The sequence below is a fragment of the Ziziphus jujuba genome, chromosome 9, assembly GCF_031755915.1.
Source record: "Ziziphus jujuba cultivar Dongzao chromosome 9, ASM3175591v1".
NCBI classification, from domain to species: Eukaryota; Viridiplantae; Streptophyta; class Magnoliopsida; order Rosales; family Rhamnaceae; genus Ziziphus; species Ziziphus jujuba.
In genome coordinates this window covers 8,365,219-8,389,023 of record NC_083387.1, presented here as the reverse complement: position 1 = coordinate 8,389,023, position 23,805 = coordinate 8,365,219, and the positions used below count along the sequence as shown (strand labels likewise).

The following is a 23,805-nucleotide window of genomic DNA, read 5'->3' as shown; positions in this document are numbered from 1 at the left end:
AGATTTTATTTTGAATTTGGTTATTGTCTTTATTTAATTATGTATATGCATGATTTACATAGATAATTCATTTACAAGAAAAGGAGTTTTATATCTGCAAGTTATTCTAATCTTATCTCTCTTTATGGAATCCTTTTAATATAGAGTAAATAAATTATTCTTAATATATCTCTCCGTACATATTCGTTTCCTTCAATGTGGAACGTTGAATTCCCAACTCTAAATAGAACGAATTTACCTTTTTTTGGGGAAAAAAATAGTAAATATAAACGGGATATTAATTCTCTCCAATCTCTGTATGTATATATATAATCCCAATTAGTTTGGAATGTAAGTAATGCAATTTTTTTTTTTAAAAGATTAAATAATGCCATACTTGATTTGTGAAAATTGAACTCATGCTATTTTTCAATATGTAAGGATAAAATAATGGGAAATTTCAGAACAATGTGAGGAATTTCGGCGTATCTTTGATCCTTTGAGTGAGAGCTCTTCCAACAAAATCTTACACGCTACAAATCTGTATAATATTATTATTTTTTAGGTTTACCTTAGACAGGTCCATGATAAAAATGATAAAATACGGTAATAATTTGTTAATATGTTAAGAATAATTTTTTGAAAATATATATATATATTATATTCTTATTTGTTAACATTAATTCAATATTAGTTTTTCATATGTAATAATTCATTTATTTAATACTTAATTTTATAAATATAATTATTTTTTATATTACTAATCATTAATTAAGTCTAATTTTACATTGGTTATTTATTGAAATACTTTTGTTTTCTCAAAAAAAAAAAAAAATTTTATGGTTAAGTTTATATATTCTAACACGAAAGTTTACCAAGTCAAATTTGGCCATATGTTGGCAGATCTATTTAAAGTACCATGCTTCAAGCTTTATTTTACTATTTTTCAAAATTATAAAACTTTCAAAATTGAAAAATTATTTATTAAGGTTTAATTATTAGTTGTTCCCTTGGCAGCCATATTTGTTTGAATTGCATAATTAGTATAAAGTTTTTTTTTTTTCTTTTTCCCTATGTTGGTATTTATAAGTAGGATTTTTTTTTATGAAAGACTTTTTTTTTTTTTTAAATGATTGATTATTTTGTTTGAATATAATAAATTAATAGTTTCCGTGCAGGGTATGAATGGTCATTATGGTAGACCAATAAAATATGAAAAAAGTAGTAGTGAGACTTGGATTTTTGGAGAGGGTAGTCAACCCGTAATTTGATGGATGGTGGAGTGGTCAAACTTTTAGGGTCAGTCGGTGCCACATCTTGTAATTTGACTCGTTGGTTGCCTTTCGTTCAGAGAAACCTCCCACCAGACGAGACCACCCTTCATCCTCCTCCATCAAAATAATTATACAGTTCGGAAGGTTGGAAGTGGAAACTTCTGTTAAATATCTATATATATATATATATGGTTAAAAAAAAATCGAAAAATCAAAACCAAAAATATTCAATCAATTTACTGATAAATTTAAATCGGTATATACATTTCCATCTTTTATAACCCATTTAATTGAATCGGATCAATTTGTTTCAGATCAGTTCCGAAGGTAGAAATATCCTTTATATATATATATATAAACTATTTTTATTTATATTTTTTACTCTATATATATATATGAATACTATTTTTATTTTTTACATCCCATCTTAATATTTGAAAGCAATGATCTCATATAGATAAATATAAATAGTTTATTAATTGAGTCAGATTTAATAAAAAAATACAACCTAATCATTTAATAAAAAAATACAAACTATATGATTGTTTTTCTGTATTTATCATCTTTTTCTTTTTTAATTACTATATACTTTTTGCTATTGAAAATCTAATAATTAAAATCAAATCTTCATTTGAGAGACAAATGGAAAGTTTTTTTTTTTTTTTTTTTTGATTTTGTGTCATTTGTTATTATTATTATATTGGATGTAAGAGAATTACTAGGATTATTATATGAATTGGTTTTGTATAAGTTATCTGTTGAATAGTTTTCTCTTGAACGATTCAAACATTGAAATTAAACATTAAGGTTATTTTTTAATTGCATTCTGATATTCGTGGGAAGTAACTAGAAAGTATGCATTTCCTATAATTAATCAATAGCCTTTAGACTATGTATAACAATTAACTGTTGACCCAAAAACAAAAAAAAATTATGAAGAAGAAGAAGAAGGAGGAGGAGAAAATGGCTTATTTTTGTTTATCAGTAAATTTTGCGTATTTGTTTGTTGGCATTCACAGCCTTTTCATCTTGCCGTGTATGGAACGTGCCAACGTGGGCAATATTAGAGAATCAAATACTAATATTAATAATATTTTGGATTTCAAAAAGTGAAAAGAATGCAATACATTATATATAATAATGTTCTTGTCATAAAATACATGAACAATTTTTTTAAAACGAAGATGATAGATTTTGTCCCATGCCCAAAAGCGAAAATACACCAAGCAATGTTTTTAACCCATCTTTTTCTTATCCACTCTACTTGAAATATTTTCTTACAAATACTATTTTTTTTCAAATAGGATTTGAGAATTACTTTTAAACTTGTTTAGTAATGTATGAAAACTCTTTTGTAATATATATACAATTTCGATTCGTGTGAGTATATGCTCAATTGTTTAAATTAAGGATAAAAAAGCTTTATCATTTTGAATTAAATTACACCCGTATCAAATTTAGCATATAAATACATATAAATTAACAGTTCTAGATCAATTTTTTTGAATATAAATAGTTGTAAATAATTAAATTTATTTATTTTTAATTTAAAGATTTAAAAATATCTTCGCTGTGACATCTTAATATACATATATTTTAATCAATAAAATTTATTTATTTATTTATTTTGTGGAATAATAGACTTCGATGATGAATACAAAGTTTGGAAGAAACTATAATGAGTGGAGGTCCACATCCAAGGCTTACCTTTTCGCTTTTTTGTATGGTGAAAGCGAGTCCTCAGCTCATACACACCAAGAGAAATGGCTAATAAATGTACGGATGACATGGGCATACGATTCGTTTTACTTTAGATTCCAATCCAAACAATTTTCCCATGTATTTTCTAATTAAATGCTACCAATTCCATTCCAACCATATCCTGGAAAATAAAATAGCTCAGATAGCAATAATTAAAAAAAAAAATATTTAAAAAAAAAGAAGAAGAAAAGATAGCAATAATCACTGCAGTTTAGTTTTTAAATCTTAATTCAATCTATCAAATATGAAATAAAAATTTACCGTTTGCAGAATTTAGTATATATCTATTCACTATGTCCTTGAAGACTAAACACAATTCAAGTTTTTACTACTTTTACAAATGCACCAAAATAAATATTGTTGAATGGGGTTTGGATTTGGATAAGTATATATTTGAGTGTGGTATGGACGTTGATATGAAGGGATAGCTTGTTTGGTAGCTGAAAAAGAGGACAAAATAGTCAGTTATTGGAAATATTTGTAGTTCCCTAATAACTCCAACTTTCTAACAAAATTATTAAAAATATAGAACAACCATTGTTGAATCTTTGAAGGACCAAGATAAATTGGTGGAATAAAAGAGAATCTTTACAAAATGTGTGTTGATGATGAGTTTGTGGCTAACAAATAAATGGGTCATTTTGATATGAAATCCGAGTAAGAAGTTGGGCTGGGAGTTGGAGTCAGTTTCTATTAGGTGGAGGCATTTTGGTTTTTGACCAACCTTGTTAAAAGACATTGGACCAGCTGTGGGCTTCATGAAGGGGACGAGTTGCTTTGTTTTTTTTTTTTTTTCGAGTGCACAAAATGGCAAAATTACTCGGTTCTACCCCTTAAACCTTAGGGACAAATATATATATATATATATATATATATTTATTTCTTTGTAATATATAATACCTTGATTTTGATTTTTAAAAAATAGGTGATATTATTATTTTTTTTTTTTGGTCTCTCTGATAATGTAGTTGTTGAAACTTAGAAAGAAACATCTCAGGTGTATGGTATGGTCTCTTCAAAGGGTAATACTTTTCCAACCTCTATATTTTATATTTCTCCATATTTTTATTCGTGTAAATGTTAGTCAAGTTAAACGAATTGAATATTCAACATTTGCATGGTTGTCAAAATAATTTTGGAAGTACAAAAGAATGCTGAATTATTTTGATGAAAATAATTACCATGTTTTAAGTTCCAACTTCGAAAGTCGTGTTTTGTTTTTTTTGGTCGTTGATTTTTGTTTGTTTATTAGAACGTAAAAAGCGGTAAAGACGCAAATAGAAGAAGATGCATCATTTTCTTAAAATTCTGTACTAACCCCTCAAATTTTACAAAATACTACTTACGGCTTTTTAAGGTTTAAAAATAGACCCGGAAGCGTTGGGCAATGGGCCTGAATCCTGATCCTGAGAATTTTATTTTATTTTTGTTTTTAATTAAGCCAAACAGGCCTAAAAAAGTCTCCTTTATAAGGCAGCAAATAGAGGCTCTTTTCAACGTACTGAAAAAATTTAGGGCTTGGAGGCCTCCCAGAATATCAATTGAACATCTTCATCTTCGATACAAATCCTCCGAGAAACAGTAAAAGCACAACACAGTAGTCCAATGGCGCCGCCTCCAGGACCCTATTCCGGAACCAGCACTCTCGCCTTGGTAAATCCCTAATTCTCCATTTGGTTTTCTTAAACTTGAAAAATAAATAAATAAATAAATAAAAACAGAATAATCAATAATCATCGTTATTTTTTTTCCCTGTGATTTTATTTTTGAAACAATAATTTCCTTTCCATTATTTCATTTTTTTTTTCTTTTTTGGATTTTAATCCATTTTTGAATTTCATATTTATTTTTGAAGTTTTTTTTTTAGAGTGTTGAAGATTTTGGCCGATTGTTGAATTCGTTAAATGTATATTGGGGTGGTGTGGTGTTTCTTTTCTGTGTGGGCAGGTAGCTCGTGCTTCTGCATTCTCTTTCGGTCTTGTTTACGGAAGCATCAAGCTCAAGTATCTGAAGGTACTCTATTTTATGCTTCCTTTTTCCACTTTATTATTATTATTTTTTTTAATAATTTAGATGATTTGTGGGCATGCTTGATTCCGATTGATCTGCTTCAATTGCAGATGCTTTTAGATCTTTTGGCCTTTTTGTGTGTGTGTGTGTGTGTGTGTGTGTGTAATTGGGTGTGATTCCGATTTGCTTTTGATGTTTAATTTCTCTCCTCTTTGGGTGTAGGTCAGTTTAATTCTTATTTGCATTGAGTAAGAATATTTTGTTTTATGCATCAGTCTTTCCTGCACCCACAATGTTCATCGTTATGAAATATAGTTGATTTTTAAGTTGAGTTGTTAGATTCCTGATGTGTTATACGCTAGTTTAATTGCTAAAAGTTGGGCCATATGGGTTGTTTTTTTTCCAGCAAATCGAAATGTTGAGAGTTGTGAATGGTTTTACTTAGGGCATTCTTCTTACAGATGATATTAGGAGTGGAAACTTGTCTTGGGTTAGTTTTTGGCTGAAGGTGAAGTGAGACTCATAAGTGGTCCAATCATGACCAATTTTTGTTGAATTTGTTCATAGGTTTTGTAATGCTTGCAAATACAAGATTTAATTGAAGTTTGCTTTAGAAATCTTCAGCCATCTGTTGCACGGGGTTGGTTTTTTTTTTTTTTTTTTTTTTTTTTTTTTTTTTTTCATCTTTACCTCTTTCTTTAAATCTCAAAAGAAAACTTGCATTGGATCTTTTAGTTGCAATGCATGAGAGATGATTATGTTGAGGAGAAACAGAAAGACAATAAATGGTAGAATGTATTATATCTATATATTTATACATACTCTAAAATAATGGCCCCAAAAAAAAAAAAAAAAAAGAAAAAAAGATCTTCAATAGCGATGTTTGTTTAAATGATGAAAATAGTGGAGAAAAGGAGCAAAGCTAGTGACAGAAACTTTTCCTGCTTGCAAAATGAAAACAAGATAAAAACGAAGAAGGAAGAGGGGTGAAATTGAGTATTATGTCCTGCCGAGGGCTTTTCTCTTTGAATTTATCAGTATGTTACTGGTCAGAGTTTTTTTTTGTTTTTGTGGGCACATAAATTGTTTTAACGTTAGTCATTAGGTTGTATGAGAGAGGGGAAGAAATCGAGTAGGTTTTTAACAGGTTTGCACGTTTGAGTTTTTGGGCTGGTACTTGATGTTTGGTTCTGTGGGATCAATATGTGTGAGAACAGGGAAGATTGGTCTTTTATATGAAAGTGATTGGTAATAAGTTTAAAACAATGGATCTATTTTTTAGCATTAGAAAACCCCTTGCATTGGACTTGCAGACACTTATAGAAGCTCATATTGCTGTCTTTTTCTTTCCTTTAACTGCAGGCAAAGGCCAAGTCTCAAAAGAAGGCTGAAGCAAAGGCTCATCACTAAAAATGATGGATTTTATTTACTGCTGGGAATGAGGCATGCATTTTGTCGGATATGGAATAATGGATAATGGTGGACCTGTACCAATGTTTCATCTTTTGCCTTATGAAGAATTTGAGAAAATTAACTAATACTTATAAGATTTATTCAAGTAGTTGGCCCTGCCTGATGTAATGGGCACATCCATAATTTTTTCCTCAGCAAATGTATGGGAACTTCCATAGTTTTGTTTTTCTATGTTTTAGTTTCTAACATTTTCAAGATCATTAGTGAGTCTCCCTTGTTCTTATGATCATTAATCATTTACATATATTGCTGATTTCCGTGTGAATGAGATGCAGTGAATAAAGTTGTTACTTTATTCATGTTTTTAGCGAGCTAAAGGTGCTCTTCCATATGTTCTTATTTGCAAGCATATATAGTTTATGGTTTGTTTGTTGAAACGGATTATAAAGTTGCATTTTCACTCTTGAAAAGTTTTAATCCAATCGGTAGCTCAAATGACCTGAATGCGTATTTATCAGGCAAGCGAAAGAAGGAAAACATGGACAGGTGAATCCAATAGAAAAGTACCACGTTGTTATATTATACTATTTGATAGTTTTACAAAATATTAATGCTATTGCAAAATTTACCAAATTAACTTGTTGGATTCAATTTTAGGAGAAGCTAGTTTCTTTCTCAGATTATCTGCTGCTTTACATAATCCCTTGTAAACGAAACAACCAGACGATTTCAACGACATAGGTTCCTCTTCTTCATGTGGCTGGTTGATAACCTTGTATGGGATAAGCTAAATGTTTATTATAATAATACTTTGATTAAATAATTTTGAGATGATGTATTTTTAATTGGAACATTTATCATATTAAAGATAATAATTTTGTATTTCCGTATTATGTCTAGACCTTCATCCTCTATTTCACTCCATCTCTTTTGTTTGAACCCCAAAACAGAACAATAAATTGGCTCATCTAGCTTTGCGATGAGAACTCTCTAATGACCACACGGGTTTTGTTTCTTCCTTTTCTATCTTTATAGATTTTGTAAGGTAAAAAAAATAAAATAAAATAAAAATTCACAAAAGCAAGCCATCAATATTTGGGTGGATTATTATTTCAGGTTACCACAAATCCACCAATAATAAAAAGTGACTTCAATTTATAGAAAATGCGGAGGTCCAGTGCTTTCTCCATAATAAACATGGTTTGGTATCTTTTGAATATTTTGATTTTATATGTATTTAATCTTTTGTTTAAAAATGACATTATCTATTTCTCTTATTGCTTATAACTTTTGTATTGGGATCTATTGAAGTAAAATAAATGAACCAATAAATATAACTAACTAATAATCAAATGCTTAATATAAATAAGATGTGTAAATTATCTCGAAGTGTCCATATAGTGTAATGTCTGAATTTCTTCGATGTCTTTTTCATCATTCCCATTCCCATTCCCATTCCCATTTCTCATCTTTACATTTATATTTTTCCACACATGGTTGGAGTTTCTAAACAAAGATGAGTACTTAATTTGTGTACAGCGTTTTATTTATTTATTTATTTTCTGTACGGTGTTTTATGCACTTTTAATGTGTGTATAAGGAATGGATAAATTCTGCTAAAAATAAAATAGCCATTAAAAAAAATAAAAAAGCAGCTAAGAATGAGAAAGAAAGATCAAGATCAAACAGTTAGAGAGATGGGAACAAAAACGTCTTAAGTATTTAATACTATTAATTTCAAATTTATAATTTAAAAAAAAAATAAATTTATTATGTATATCTTCATATTTCTCTTTGTTTTTAGAATATTCTAATTTCAAAAAATATTAAAATTTGAATTTAGATATTTAAAATTTTAAGTTTTGATATTATATTAAATTTTTAATTATATTTAAAATTTTAAGCTTTGATATTGTATTAAATTTTTAATTAAACTTTTAGAAAATGAATTTATTAAATGGGGAATCCAAAATACTTTTTAACAGTATTTTTTAATACTTTCCCAATTGCCCTCTTCAAAATGTGAAAAAAGTTGAATCCTTTTTAAATTTTCACTTTTGACCATTTTTTTTTATATAAATTACCTACTTTATAAAATTATTCAAAATTTTTTCACATTGATTTGAATCATATTTTTATGGATAAAAATAAATATCGTCAACCATTGAAACTTTTGATCTATATTAACCATTACAAATTATTCAAAAAAAAAAATATTATAGTCGTCCGATTGTATCCAACAATCAAAGGATAATGCGTTTGACCAAAAAAATCAAATGCACAGACCAGTACCGCAATCCAATTATTAAAAAAAAAAAAAAAAACATTTACCTTTTTTTTTTTTTTTTTGAGAAAAGAAATTAAATTAACTTCAAAGAAACGGAAGCTTTTAAGACCGGTCTCACCACAAAAATATCCTAAGGAAACATATTACATCATCATTAAGCAGAGAGTTGGGCCAAGGAGGCCCTATCCAGTATAAACCATACTTAGGTAGAGCATGAGCCACCCTGTATGTACACCTTTAGGAGCAGAAGACGCAGAGATCTGAGGAAAAATTCCTCACGTACAAAGGAACAGACTCTTCCATCGAGGCCCTTCAGATCATTCAATTCTTTTGTGGGAATAAAACTACGGGTATTCTTGGAGTACCATGGGTTCAATCAGTCCATTAAAAGTTGAAGTTAGTACTTCTGGAGTACCAAAAATTTACTCACTTTTCTTTTTTTGGTTTTTTGGTCAGAAAATATGTTTTATTTTATAAACCAACAGGGAAATTAGAAAAAGCCTAAGCAACGGAGTTGGCCAACGTGCCACTCTCCTGATTTACAAAAATAGGAAAAGTACCGGGTAAGGAGTCCTTGGACAGGACACCCGAAATATGGTTCTATTAACACCACGTAATTTATTTATTTATTTTTTTGGCTAAAATTTTGGGTTTTAATAGACAAAGAAAATTAGAAACCTAGATAAAAAAATAGGACCTTGCTACAAACGCCAAGTACATTTTGTTGTTATCAAAATGTTACCAAAAATTTATTCACTTTGCTTGACTTCGTTAGTCTAATTTTAATTACTCCCCCCTTAAAAGCTAGATCAGTTGCCAAATGTGAGATAAGGTTTAAAATATGTGATATTTTTTTGAAATTTTTTCAATATATCTATTTTTTGAAAAGATCTAAATAAAATTTAGATTTGAAATGAAAATGAATAAAACTTCCATAATATCTATTGAAGTTTCGCCAAAATTTCCATAGAAATTTCTATAAAATATCCACATCAAATCCTTAACGATTTAGTTAAAAAATCTAAAATTTCTATAGAAATTAATTAAATTTCCACGAAATTTGAAAAATATCCATAGAATTATAAATATTATTGGTATTTAGTAAAAACATTTTATCAAATTAACTTAATTGATAATTTTTTTATCCTTTAATTGTTTTTTAGACATTTAGCGATATAAGCAAAACTAGTATATTGTTGTTATAATATGAAACTCAAGTTGAGGGATATGTAAGCTGAAGAAGGAAATCATCAAGACTTGGATCCAACAATAATATTTGAAACTATAATGGAAGATGATGATGAAGAGAGCAATCAAATGTACCAATAGATTAGAGATGTTCATTTAGATGCTCATAAAGGGAATCCTAATCCAATGATTGTTCGACAATCTGAAAAAGAAGGAATAAATGTTCAAAAAGTGATTGTTGAAAAAGTAAATTCTAGTAGTAGTGATTCGTTTCAAAGGCTTATAAGAGAGCAAACTATAATTACTAGTGCTTCAGCTTCATCAAATGGTACACATTCACAATTTGAGACTCCTAAAAGTCACTCTAACTCTAGTAATGATGAAGATAACTTCAATAAATTATTCGAATCAGAAGTTAGAAGAGATAGTGGCCAAAGGGAATCACCAAGTCAAGAAATTGGATTAAGCGCATTTATTGGTGAACAATATTACATACATGCAACACAAGATAAAGATCATGGGAGTAGAGATGCAGGTCAAGGATTCGGTACTGTTGGAAAGAATATATACGAAAAAAAAAATCTATAATGAAAATGTCACAATAAGAAGAGGATTCGATTTCTATAAATTTTGGATCTATGAAGGTTATAAGTCATTTTCATAATTCTTATTTAATGGATATTTATGAAATATCATCAAGTAGCAACTTATGGGTTCCATCTCAAACTCAATCATCAGAAAGTAGTAGTTATGCACATAGTCAACTAATAATACAAGATCCATATGGTTGTCATATTAATAATTATATACAAAATTATAAAGAAAATACATATTTTCATAACTACTTTTTACATTTCACATCTCAAAATCAAAATGAGAAGGAAATCGATGATTTTCAACCACCTAGAAGTTTTATGTGATATTAAGATGACATTTATGAACTATAACGTAATTGTAATAATTGTTTTATATATTTTAGTTAATAAATAATTTTATCATATATATATTTTTTGATATATTTTTATTAATAATAATTCATTTATGATCATTAATGCTTATTATAAATCAATTAACTAAGAAGAATATCACATATATTCAATGTTTTAGCAAATTTTATTATCAATTTGATAAATGATGAATTAAATAAGCTAATTCTAAAGTTTTAATAAAAAAATTTATTTTTTAAAATAATTTTTCATTATTTTTATAACTTTTTATAGATATTCGATATTTTTCAATATTTCTATGGAAATTTTTGTATTTTAAACTCTTGATATTTCCATCGATATCGATTTTTTGAACCTTGATGTGAGATCATCCTAGGAAAATGTTTAGCCAAAGGTGAGAAAAGCCTTGTACATAAAAATAAAAGCCAACAAATAAATAAGAAAGCCTCCATTGTAATGCCACATCAGCATAGAAATAAGATTGATCTCTTATAAAAGTCCGTTTGGTATAGCTGATGAAAATAAAATTTTAGTATGTAGAGCTTTATATAACGGTTTGTTGGGCAGAACTTTTTTTTTTTTTTTGGCTTAAAAGCTTTATTGGAAAGTTAAAAATTCTTTTATAAAAAAATAAAGGTGTTTAATAAAAGTAAATAAATACTTATTAATCAAAAAATAAATTTTTTCAAGCTATTTTAGAAAAGTTCAAATTTTAAACTTTTTTTAACAAAATTCTTGTTTTAACCTTATATGGAAATTTAATAAGCATTTAATACAACTTGATAATCATTTAATTCAGTTTTTTTATTTACAACCAAACATTTATTAGAAAGTTCTATAAACTAAAAATCTACTTTCATTAGTTATATCAAACGGATAGATCTTTTTGAAATTTTTTTCTTTTTTAAAACTAATAAGTGTTTAATTGTAAATTAAAAACTGCATTAAATACTAATTAAACTGTATTAAATTTCTATATACGATAAAAAAAATTATTTTTTTTAAAATTTAAAATTTAAAATTTTTTTAAAACAGTTTAAAAAAACTTATTTTTAACCAATAAATACTTATTAATTTTTATTAAATATTATTAATTTTTTGATAAATTTTTTTTAACTTTTCAGTAAAATTTTTAAGTTAAAATAAAAACAAAAAAAAAAAAATCCCTGTGAAACACAACTGCGAGTAGAGGTGGAGCTGCTTAGTTACCAGAGTTGTTTTATCATCTCTCCCAGGAAAATCTGAAATCTAGTCCGCTTCTTTCCCACGCCCACACGCACACAAAGTGGAAAAAAAAAAAGAAAAAAGAAAAAAATGGAATTGAAAGGTTGCAGAGGTTTTGCTGGCTGGTACAGTGTTCTCACTCTCTGCTTGCTTTCTTTCATATATATGTCATCCACATCAGCATCAGAAGAAGACCCACCATCATCATCATCGGCGGCGATTATATCAAGATTCCAACACTATCTCCAAATCAACACAGTCCAGCCTAATCCCAAATACCATGAGGCAGCCGATTTCTTACTCGCACAGGCCAAATCTCTTTCCCTCGAATCCCAAACCATCGAGTTCGTGGAGGGCAAACCAGTTGTCCTCCTCAAATGGCCTGGTTCTGACCCTTCTCTTCCTTCAATCCTACTCAACTCCCACACAGACGTCGTTCAAGTTGAGCAGCACAAATGGACCCACCACCCTTTTGCTGCTCATCTCGATTCGCAGGGGAATATATACGCCAGAGGGTCGCAGGACATGAAGTGCGTTGGTTTGCAGTATTTGGAAGCTATTCGACGCTTGAAGGCTTCTGGGTTTCGTCCCCTTCGGTCTGTTTATCTCTCGTTTGTTCCTGATGAGGAGATTGGTGGCCATGATGGTGCTGAGAAGTTCGCCAAATCTGACATCTTCGATGATTTGAACGTGGGCGTAGTGCTTGATGAAGGTTGTTTTTAGTTTTGAAAATCTTTTGCGAGTGATAGTTGACTATCCATTTTTGTTGATTTTTGCTTTTCGATTTTTTGTGGGGTTTCGAAAACAGGGTTGGCTTCGCCTAATGAGCATTACAGGGCGTTTTATGGTGAGAGGAGCCCGTGGTCGTTGGTGATTAAGGCTACAGGGGCGCCGGGTCATGGTTCAAAGCTCTATGACAACAGTGCCATGGAGAACTTGTTGAAAAGCATTGAGAGTATCTGGAGGTTCCGTGCTTCACAGTTTGATTTGGTCAAGGCTGGTCTCAAGGCTGAGGGCGAGGTCATCTCGGTTAACATGGCGTTTTTGAAAGCTGGAACCCCATCTCCTACTGTAAGTTGAATCGCTCTAAAAGCTTTGCTTGTTCATAACTTGGTTTATCAAATATCTTCTTTCTCGTGATAAAATTCGGTGGTTGGCTATTGTATCTAATTGTGAATGAAAATGAAAACTTTGATTTACATGCCTAGTAACTGTACATGTTTTGCATTTGGTCCCTTTAGAGATACCAAAAAACTTTCAACATGCTAACAGGCATTTTAGCATGAATGACGAAAATAATTTTTTTGTTAGGTACATAATGGAACGGATCACTTCTAGTTGGTGATATTTTTCAGACATTGCTAGGGCTGGTTTACGCATTGAGTTAACATCTATGTAGATTTCAACTAAGTTTTACACTTTCAGTGAAAACCTCAAGTGTTAATGATCAGTTCACTGCTGAAAACTCATGTTTTGGTGGGAGGTGTTGCATTTTTGCCCCAAAAACATAAGCATGATGTGTCTTGTATGCATGAGGTTTACACTCAAGGCATAAATTGAAGCCCAAGATGACAAGCACTTGATTATCATGTTCTTAGGGACTTTTAATTTTAAGTTATCTTTTTATAACGCAGCCTGAAATCTTATAGCGGTCTATTATGCCCTCCCATTTCTGTTATAATCACTTTCCCTTTTTGTCTATCAGGGATTTGTCATGAACTTGCAGCCGTCTGAAGCAGAAGCAGGTTTTGATATTAGGGTCCCTCCTAATGGTGATCCAGAAGCTTTGGAAAGAAGGATAGCTGAAGAATGGGCGCCTGCTTCACGCAATATGACATTTAGGGTATTACCTTTTTCCCTTTATGAGTTATGCTTGATATAGAAAGGGAGGCAATATCTTAGTATTATGTGATAATTCTTTTATGTCCAAAAAAATTTGAAAATGAAATGCATTTATTTTGATGCTTATAGCACTAGGCAATTTTACCTTATTATTTTATTGTTTCAAGTGACAAAAAAATCCTCTCATTGTTATGAACATTAAAAAACCATTTGAGATAATTTCCCAAGTAATTACTTAGCAATCTGCATTTAAAATAAATTGGGTGAATGGGGAAGTGGAAATAATTGCTTACTTAGCTAGGACGCCTCTGATACTGTTAAGATGAACTTTGCATGCGGTACACTTTGTGAAAGGAAGACAAATAAGTTACATACAATTTGGAAGAGAAGATTGTCATTAAACTTTGGTAGGTTTGCAGTTTTTAGCCTGGGTATATACCTAATCCTATCATCTATGATTCTCAGTCAGTACCTAGTGTTTATAGACTGTCTATCTGCTAATAACTATATTTCCTCCTAACCTTGTAAGATTCCTAGGTTCAGCCTTGGCACATCGCATGGTTGGAAGTAGGACATCTATTCTCATTGAAGTTTTCTTCAGGAGCACGAATAGTTCAGACATATAATTTTTCTTTTGTTTTACTCACATTATGAACCTTGAAATTTTACCATATAAATGTGAAACTTGAAATTTTAACTTATAAATGTGAAACTTGAAATTTTCTCTCTAATTATTGTTTAGCTTGGACAGTTCAAAGCGAAGGTGTCTGTGCTGGATAAATCTGGAAGACCTATTATTACAGCAACTGATAGTACAAACCCCTGGTGGAATCTGTTAGAAGAAGCCGTTAGAAAAGCTAATGGAAAGCTTGGTAAACCAGAGATCTTCCCTGCTTCAACGGATGCTCGGTATTTCAGGGAAAGGGGTTTGCCGGCAATTGGCTTCTCTCCTATGGCCAACACTCCAATTCTTCTCCATGACCACAATGAGGTAAGCATCCAGTTATATAAGCTTTTGAATTTGAATATTTTGATTTTATGCACATGCACACACTGATAAGAAATTATGCTTGGAGTATGGGTATGCATTTAAACATATTGAAGACGATGATCAACATTGTATGTGTCATGTCCAGGACATTATACAAGATGCATCCTTTGCTGGGTGCTTGAGAATGATTGTTCTCTTTTTCCTTTTTGTGTTTAAAACTGCCTCTATCTGTTTCTCTCTCTCTCTCTCTCTCTCTCTTTTGGGATATGCAATTATCTTCTTGTTGCCGAAAAGTTAATAGTCGGATCCATTGAAATGAAGTCAATTAATTCAGAAAGATACATAATGAAGCATTGCATGCTTGATATACATAGGATCCTTAAATCATCAGGATCTGTGGATTTTTACCAATATAGTGAAATTTTACTGAAAATTAATATTAGTAATAAAGTAATGCCGACATGTCTTTCTGGTGTCTTTTTTGGCCTTTCCCATTCCCGTTTCTCATCCTTACTGCTGAGCTGATCGTATATATTTTTCTTATACCTGTGTTGCAGTTCCTAAACAAAGATGAATACTTGAAAGGAATTGAAGCTTATGAATCTATAATTGAAGCTTATGCATCTTATGTTGAGAAAGCAAGTGGTGGTGATGGCTCAAGGGATGAGTTATAAGGAAGCAAAGTTTGGCCATTCCCGTTTTCCAAATTTCCCAGAGAAGATGGTTGATATTAGTCTTTGTATCTTTGTAATGTCAATATGGTGGGGGAGATAGAGAGATGACCTTGTAAAATAACAATAAGTGGGGAATGCTAGGGGCTTGAGCTTTCACCGGCATCTCTGTACCGAGATTGAGTCATCAAATAATATCCTTGATATTTTAGTAGTAGAAAAATGATTCTTGTTAACAACATATTACAAAACAATTTTAACCATGCACTAATTTGTATCGCTTTTTTTTTTTTTTTTTTTTTTTCTCAGTTGCAAGTACAATTATAATCTCTCTAGTTAGGAAAGTAAATGGTAGGTATTTAATTTTTCTAAGAAACTCAATAGGTCAAAACGTCAATTTATTTTTAATAACTAAAAAATTATGGAGCAAATTGAAAATAAGAGACATTTTTTCTGATCATTGCTATTGAAAATATGGCAATTAGGATCTCAAAGACGTAGCAGCACATATAATGCTGTGATTCATGTGGAGTTTAATTAAGAATTGAGAAATTCTTTTTACAATTTCATAAATGCTTGAATTACCAAAATGTCCATATTTAATTTCCTTTTGTAATTTTTTAATTTTCAAAATTGAATTATATTTAAATTTAAGTTTATTATTATTATTTTTAAAATTTTTCAAGAAAGGAAGTGAACGCGACCACGTTGTCGAATACATTCAGGGCGACATCACCGATGCTGACAACATCAACAAGAAGCTCTCCAAGTGGATTGATGGCAGGCACCTCTTCTACATCACCTGGGCCAATCGAACATGAGAATTGCGAGGTCAACATTCTATGTAGCATTATCTCAAACGCTCCGAAGCTCCTCCGCCATATTTGCCCGGAAGAAGAAAATGATTAAGGACTAATCCATTCAAGATGTTGTATTGCTTGACAAATTAGATGGAGCATTTGTTTGCAGCAGATATATAAATTTTTTTTCAATTCATGAGTTCATAATAAATAAAAATATATTTTTATGTGCTTCCAAATGGCATAGAATTCAGGATATTATAGAAACTCATTTAATAATAAATTTATTACAAAATGCCAAAAAAAAAAAAAAAAAAAATCTAAACTAGAACCAGTAGTTGCTCTTCTAGGACACGGAGGCTTGGATCTCACTGAGCCATTAATTATATTCCTTTATTCGAGTCCAAACATTGAGAAGGACTAGATCAATGAAAGGAAGATAAATATAGCCAGGACCAAAACTGGGTAGAGATCGGGGAATGCAAATCAAATCCAAGAAAATAAAATTACAAATAAATTTTGAAATTTGGCTTTTTAAAAGCTAAAATGAATAGATGTTATGGAAATTTAAAATTTATGACAGTATAAAATTTGTTTGTTTTACACTGCAATTAACATTTTTCTTAAGAATTTAAAAGCCAACTCCAACGGTGCTCTTTAAAATATAAAGTATATTCTTCCTTATAAATAATATTTTTTTAAATAAATAATAAATTTTTAAATAATTTTCCAAGAACACTTTTTATTTGCATTTTCTATTTTGATTTTCCATGAAAATATTTATTACTTTACTTATAACTCTTTCCTTTTTTTATTTTTTATTTTTTATTTTTTATACATATGAACAATCTATTAAATATTATAATAGTAGCGGAAACATATATTGTATTAAATTATATCAACATAATATTAATTATAAAATGTATTAAAATATCTCTAATATACTCTTTAAAATCATTATCATCTTTATTTTAAAAAGCTATTCTTCATTTTCATAATTTCAATTGGTTTTTAAATTAAATAATTAAAATAAAGAGTGGAGTTTAATTCTACAAATTTAGAAAGTGAATTTACTTTCTAAATAAAAACATTTAACGAATTTATTTATAACTTTACAGTTTTCTGCATAATTTTAATTAATTTCTTAATTATAATTTCTTATTTCAATTTGCTACAGGAAGGAGAAAAAAGAAATAAAAAAAAGAAAATGTGAATGAAAATTATTTATGGGGAAATGCAAAATAAAGGGTTGTTATAAAAACTGCCATTAAATTAAATTAAAAATCTTATTCTTTATTTTTTAAGATTCTTCAAATATACTCTTTATCTTCAAAATTATGCTTTTTAAAATAAAAAATATCATTGAAGATGTTCTTAACTCTTTAAATTTAAAGCGTCTAATTAACTCTTTTTAAAATGTTAAAATAAAGTATCCTTAATCCTTAATCCTTTATATTTAAAGAGTCAAATTAACTTTTTTAAACATATTAAAATAATGAATCCTTTAGAGTTATTTTCCAAAATAAATCCATAAACACATCGTATAATAAAAGAAAAACTTCAATCTATTAACTGAATGGTTTCATGGTGTATGTATATATATGAATATATAAAAAATTGTTTGGATTTTGTTTGACAATTGAAAATCATAACAAACATTGATTAAGTGGGTTCATGGTATAATTAAGCCCATAAATAACAGAAACACTTGAAAATTTGCTTAGAGAGAAAACAAAGTGGTGCCTGGGAATTCTCTTCAATAAGCCATGGCACTTTGCATATACTGTTGTATGTTCAGCTTTCAAGTAGACAATAATTTCCAGGTGATTCACCCAAAAAAAAAAAGGACAATAATTTCCAGATGGCAGGTATCTTTTCTCTTCTTGTCCACTCGAGCAGCTGGACAAAACCAGGATGAAATATTAAGATTAATTTCACAAGGCATGACTTGAAGCTCATAATTTGGACGGTTGGAACCAAGGTGATAGAGTTGTTCCTGAGCATTCTGGCCAGTGTTTGCAGCCTGCATCAAATAAGGCAAATATTTTATTAGTTCTGTGAGTTCCAAATGCAAAAGAAATGTACGGAATCAAATTACTGGTTAGATATATGTGAGGCAATTCAGATATCATTTCTCACCAAATGAGAAATTAATTTCATGTTTGCATCTCCATTCAGAAGTAAATTTTATGATATATATAGGTAATACATAGCAAGAGACCAAAAGCGAGGAAGTGATATTAAGATAACAGTCACATGGAAATTGACAAACTATTGCTTACCTGAAACACAAACATATTAACTAACCTGTGCAAGCAAAGCTTTGCCTCAATTAGAACAAGCATATTGTAAGCATGGGAGAAACTACTTTATATAAATGATGTCTCCATCAGGATCGTCATCCTCCCAATCTTTGTCATCTTGAGATGCATCTGACGATTCAATTTGTTCATCATATTCACTTTCTGCAGACATCTTCTCATTCTTTATCCTGTCTAAAATTGCAATCACCTGAGACAGTCAAAGCTAATAGATTAGCTTAGCTTAAAACCGTTTGTTGTAATTCTAAAAATTTCTAATCTAAACACGATGGCTTTTCATCCCAAAAAAAAAAAAGAACAAAGAACAAAAAAAGAAAAAATCTAAACAAGAGAAAACTGAGAGTTTCTTCAAAGGCAAAATTCTGAAGCATGACTTTTTTCTGCTGTGGAAAAAAAAAAAAGGAAAAATCAATTCTCAATCCTTGGATTTTCAAAATAACTATGATTACCCTGCTTCCTCTCTCTAAAGATTCATCTTCTATGAAACGTATTTCAGGAGTCAACCGCAACTTCATACGTCTTCCCAATTCACTGCGAACATATTTGGCTTTTGACTTTAATCCAGCAATGGCAATCTCCTTCCCTCTTTCATCACCAAAAACAGATACATAAACTTTAACCACCTGCAGATATGTAGATAAACTGCAGGTAAGAAAAAATTCATGAAATGGGACATATTTAGGTGGTTGTGAGACTGCACTCATAAAGTGCCAAAAAGACACCACAGTAATCTCATTCACTTTTATGCACCATGTTCATAAATATAAACCAGATAAAGAACTTACCAAGTAGCTTTACCAATTATCAAGGGAAGATTATACGGATAAAAGACCTCATATATATCACTGGTTTATAAGGATTTTAGAAGGCGTTTTGTGTCTGCTTTAGGAGCTTACACTCAAAAGATTCATGCTTAAAGAGAATGAACCAGAAGCACTGAAATACCCCCTTAACATTTGACTTATCTAAAAATAATAATAATAATAATAACATCAAGAGTCCCATTTTAGACTATTTTAAAAGGGAGGGAATCAACAGGTTTAAGCAACTTAAAGCCTACTGCCACAAAATAGTATAAGTAAATTACAAATTAGCATTTAAGCATTGATCAGAATCAGCTGCTTCTCTAAAAGTCATCCACCATTGGTCAAGTTTTTCATGTTATATACCAAAATAATAAAGCAAAGCCTCCTTCAGAAGATTATGGAGGAGACAGCAATACCAAGCCCACATTTTCTTAATCTAACTTCCCATAAAACCACCTATGCAGCACGCATAATGTTTCAAGCACAATCCATGACCAAAGTGAACACGAAACGGTCCTAAACATCCTACCTTATCCAATTCCTCAGTCGCCACCAAACACCTCCATTTAACTCTACTACAAGCCTGATGAATAAATGTGCGTTTGTATCAGTGTCCAATCCATGTCTGTTCGTATAGACACATACTATATGTAAAAATTCTATCTTTTATTCTCTATTTCAACCCGTAGCAACGTTAACTGTATGCATAATCTGCTAATGAGAAACCCTCCCTTTCGAACAAATTACACCACAATCCCGCCAGTTCTCAAATTCAACTTTTAAAAACAGAGGAAAAAAAGGAAACCCAAATTCTCCAAAAACTATATAAATTCTCGAAATCCAAGAAAACCCAACAAAGAAGGAGTACCTGCAAGTCGGATGAAACTTCGACATCGCTGATGGTGGTGAGGGAGGAGAGGTAGCGATCGGCTCCCAGAGCAGCTTCAGGCAAAATGGCGAACTGCAAGACCTTGTCGGTGAGAAGCATGTCAGAGAGCTCTCTCCTTATCTGCTTGGCCACCATTGCCACTCTCCTTGGCTTGGCCATGCACCTTATCGTTGTGGGCCGCCAACTGAGCTGACCCACTTGGTTGGTTGGGTGAACCCAGACCGTTGATCTCTGGGTGCGAACCAGGAAGCATGAAGATGATGATGATGATGTCGACGGAGTGTGGCGGTGAGAAACGGACGGCGAGAGTGGTGGGTGCTGGTGGAGGACGAAGAGCGGCATTTGCACACTGCTGCTACTCTCTCTTACCCTCTTCGCGGTCTTCTTCTTCCTCCCTCTGATTTTTCTCTTTTTTTTTTTTTTTTTTTTTTTCTGCTATTTATTTAATGTATATATTTTTTTCTCCAAAATTAATTTTCGGGTTCTTGGAGCAATCTTCCATGACACGTGGACAAAGGTAAACATGTGGGTCCTACACTCATTTGACGGATAGGATCACCATTACAGGAAAAAACTATCCAGAATATATTGGGTCAAAGTCAAACATATCATATCCAGAAAATCGGTTCCCGAAAGCTCTTTAACCTAGCCGGTAACCCGACAAATATCAGCCCAAAAGATCTTATTGGGTCACTTTTGGCCCAACCAAGCGAACCAAACCTTAGAGCTCTCTTAAACAATAAACGCCCTCTTCTCCTCCTGCGTTTTGACTCTAGGGCGTAGGAAGAAAAGGGTGGACGACGTGGTGTGTTGTTGTCGTTGCCCTGCTTCTTCTTCTTCTTCTTCTTGCTGGTGCTAATCCTCCCAGGTATTGCTTCTCTTTTATAAGTTTATTTTGAAACATGCTCAACCGATTTCAACCTAAGAACGTGCAAGTAAAACCTTAGTACAAGATTTGATTGATTTTGATGGTGGAAGAAATTGGTGAAATGGAGAATTGCTTTGAATATGTTCGACAATATGTGTGAAACGGGGTAGAATTCATGTTGAAACCCATTTGAGTAAGAACTAAAGTACCATTTTGATTTTTAGAATATTTCAAATTTACTATTTACCACCTCAAACTGATTTCCTCTACGGGACAGACTTGGATCAACATAGCAAAATTCAGTATATAGACAAATTAAAATTAGTGCTTCAGATTAAACCCACTGATACTATTAACATGCCCCAAAAAATGGAATGTATATTTGATTTTGTATGCATCAAGATGAATATAGAAACTGACAATTTAGAAGAGCTAGAAGCATGTATTCTTCTGTCTTGTTATATATATATATATATATATATAGAAGAAGAAGATATAGTGGGAAGCAATTCAAGTAGTTTTAGAAGTTTGAGATCATGTGGGTTTTTGAGATGCAAAGACAGAAAATCTAATGAGTTTTATTATTCTAGTTATGTTACCTACGAAGAAAAAATTGAACTCCGATTAAATATAAATGTCCTACAGTTTCTAAATTAAATGAGCTAATGGTATTGTGCAAAACTGAAATTAAGATATGCTGGAAATACCGTGAGGTAAATAATGTAATAATTTTCTGTGTTTGGTTCATATTTCCTACAATTTTATGTTGCTCAACTAATTTCATGATACTAATTCGTAGGCACATATCCATATGACATTAAGGCAAAGTGACTTCAGCTGTTAGTTGGAAGACATATCTGAACTAAGCATAAGTTGAGTGAATGCAGGATGGCAAGTGGAGAGTTGGACATTGAAGCCATGAACAAGACCCTTAGCTCAGTACAAATTTCTGAAGAGAACAAGGATGAAGGTGATGGTGTGCAGATCACATGCTTTAGTGAGGTTGTCAATGATGTTACCCTCCACTTCCAAATCATGCGTCTTCCCAAGCAGGTCCATCCCCAACCCTTGCTTTCCTATCCTTTTCTTTATAGATTTTGACAAAGGATGTGAAATTGATGTTAGATATATGCATGGATTGGTTGCAACTCCGCAAAACTAGGATACTTGTATGCAGCAGCACCTACACGACCTGTAAGTTTGGTGTTTTTTATTTTTTATTTTTATTTCTATTTTTATTTTTTTCTTTTTCGGAGAAAGGATCAATAATTTGTAAGGGATTCGTATCTTTAGATTTCCATTGAGGCATTTGACCATTTGACATGCGCAGAATAACGCAGTAAGTGTTAGCTGTGTGCTTGGCGGTGCATCTGATAATACAGGATCAGGCATTGCTCGAAGAATTGGTAACAAATCAATGAATATTTAATGAGTTTCTGTAATTAATTTCCATCAATTTTTTTTGAATAACACATGACTTGCCATGCAATGTTTCTCAGTGTTGAAAACGGGTCTCAATGTAATTCTGGCTTGTAATATTCCCAAAAATACTCCCATTCTTGAGGTATATAATCGTCCTCTCAAGAAGAATAATGAGAAGAACTTCCTTTTTTTTTCTATTTCACTTGGTGTTTTTTTTTTCCATATAACTTGATATTGTGTTTTCTAATCATTTGGATCATCATGCTAGGCTTTCTGTTTCATTTTTCTTAATTCCTGTCTTCTTTCATTGTCTTTGAGCAATTTACAGGCAGATGCTGAGAAATTGTTGGTGCAGAAGTTAATCAGTCTCGGGTACACAAAGCAAAAACCCAAATGATCATCTCCATAATCTGCTATAATCGAAGACATACATGATACGCCATTATGATTCTTAGTAGTTTAACTCATTTCCCTGATTGAAGCTATGTTGTCCAGAATAATATCACTGGTTAAAGCGTCTTAGATGATGGTTCATTAATTCTGTAATTCAGAAATTTTGTTAATTTAGAAGTACAATACCAGTTCTAAGTGGCAGTTCCCTCAAAGTTTCACAGTATTGTAAGTTTTTTTCTTGAATTACCGAGTAGATAAGAAAAACAAAGCCAAATTTTGAGACTTTTGAGTGTCTTGTTGCTGCTGCTGTGTATTGTTCTTCCAATGTCTGTTTACAGTGTATGTTGGTGGTATCTGGACCGTGAAAATTTATCTGCATTCGGCAAACTCTTTTTCGTTTTTACTATTATAATCAACAGTGATGAAAGGTAATCGCTTGATTTAATTATGTTATTATTCACAAATTTTCTACTGGGGTCATCGTGAAGTAGATAAGAATTTTGTTATTATTTCTGTTTTTCTCGACCCCAAGGCTCCATATGATATAATTATACAACCTAAGTAGAAAAAGGAATGAAAATAAAAAGAAAAACTTGTTTTAACAAGTGGACAGCCAAAACCATATGCTTCCTATTTTTCGCTGGAGAGCGAGTAAAGAATATATTAATTTATATTGGAATTTCAAAACAATTTTAGGTCCATTTTTATTTCCGTGAATT

The 23,805-nt window shown here is 31.1% G+C and overlaps 4 protein-coding genes across 6 annotated transcripts; 3 read left to right on the top strand and 1 right to left on the bottom strand.

Annotated features, from left to right (window-relative positions):
* The first annotated feature begins 4,499 nt into the window (after positions 1-4,499).
* On the top strand, positions 4,500-6,697 carry LOC107426588 (uncharacterized). Its single transcript, XM_016036809.4, has 3 exons — positions 4,500-4,667; positions 4,962-5,027; positions 6,387-6,697. Exons 1-3 carry the CDS (start codon positions 4,620-4,622, stop codon positions 6,432-6,434), a joined length of 162 nt encoding a protein of 53 aa, XP_015892295.1. The 5' UTR covers positions 4,500-4,619; the 3' UTR covers positions 6,435-6,697.
* Positions 6,698-12,068: 5,371 nt separating this feature from the next.
* LOC107426535 (uncharacterized) lies at positions 12,069-15,810 on the top strand. 2 transcript variants are annotated; one of them, XM_016036731.4, is made up of 5 exons: positions 12,069-12,795; positions 12,892-13,154; positions 13,789-13,926; positions 14,668-14,916; positions 15,474-15,810. In XM_016036731.4, exons 1-5 carry the CDS (start codon positions 12,174-12,176, stop codon positions 15,588-15,590), a joined length of 1,389 nt encoding a protein of 462 aa, XP_015892217.3. In that variant the 5' UTR covers positions 12,069-12,173; the 3' UTR covers positions 15,591-15,810. The 2 variants fall into 2 exon arrangements, with proteins under 2 accessions (XP_015892217.3, XP_015892218.3); XM_016036732.4 differs by having other exon boundaries at positions 12,072-12,795; positions 14,677-14,916.
* Positions 15,811-17,955: 2,145 nt separating this feature from the next.
* On the bottom strand, positions 17,956-20,843 carry LOC107426611 (probable ribosome-binding factor A, chloroplastic). Its single transcript, XM_016036837.4, has 4 exons — positions 20,383-20,843; positions 19,158-19,331; positions 18,695-18,898; positions 17,956-18,410 (listed from the first exon to the last, which is right to left on the bottom strand). The coding sequence occupies exons 1-3, from the start codon at positions 20,743-20,745 to the stop codon at positions 18,752-18,754; spliced, it is 684 nt and encodes a 227-aa protein (XP_015892323.1). The 5' UTR covers positions 20,746-20,843; the 3' UTR covers positions 17,956-18,410; positions 18,695-18,751.
* Positions 20,844-21,114: 271 nt separating this feature from the next.
* On the top strand, positions 21,115-23,464 carry LOC107426624 (uncharacterized). Of its 2 annotated transcripts, none has more exons than XM_016036853.4 (6): positions 21,115-21,271; positions 22,159-22,324; positions 22,397-22,465; positions 22,602-22,677; positions 22,771-22,835; positions 23,022-23,464. In XM_016036853.4, exons 2-6 carry the CDS (start codon positions 22,160-22,162, stop codon positions 23,088-23,090), a joined length of 444 nt encoding a protein of 147 aa, XP_015892339.3. In that variant the 5' UTR covers positions 21,115-21,271; position 22,159; the 3' UTR covers positions 23,091-23,464. The 2 variants fall into 2 exon arrangements, with proteins under 2 accessions (XP_015892339.3, XP_015892338.3); XM_016036852.4 differs by having other exon boundaries at positions 22,071-22,324.
* Positions 23,465-23,805: the final 341 nt, after the last annotated feature.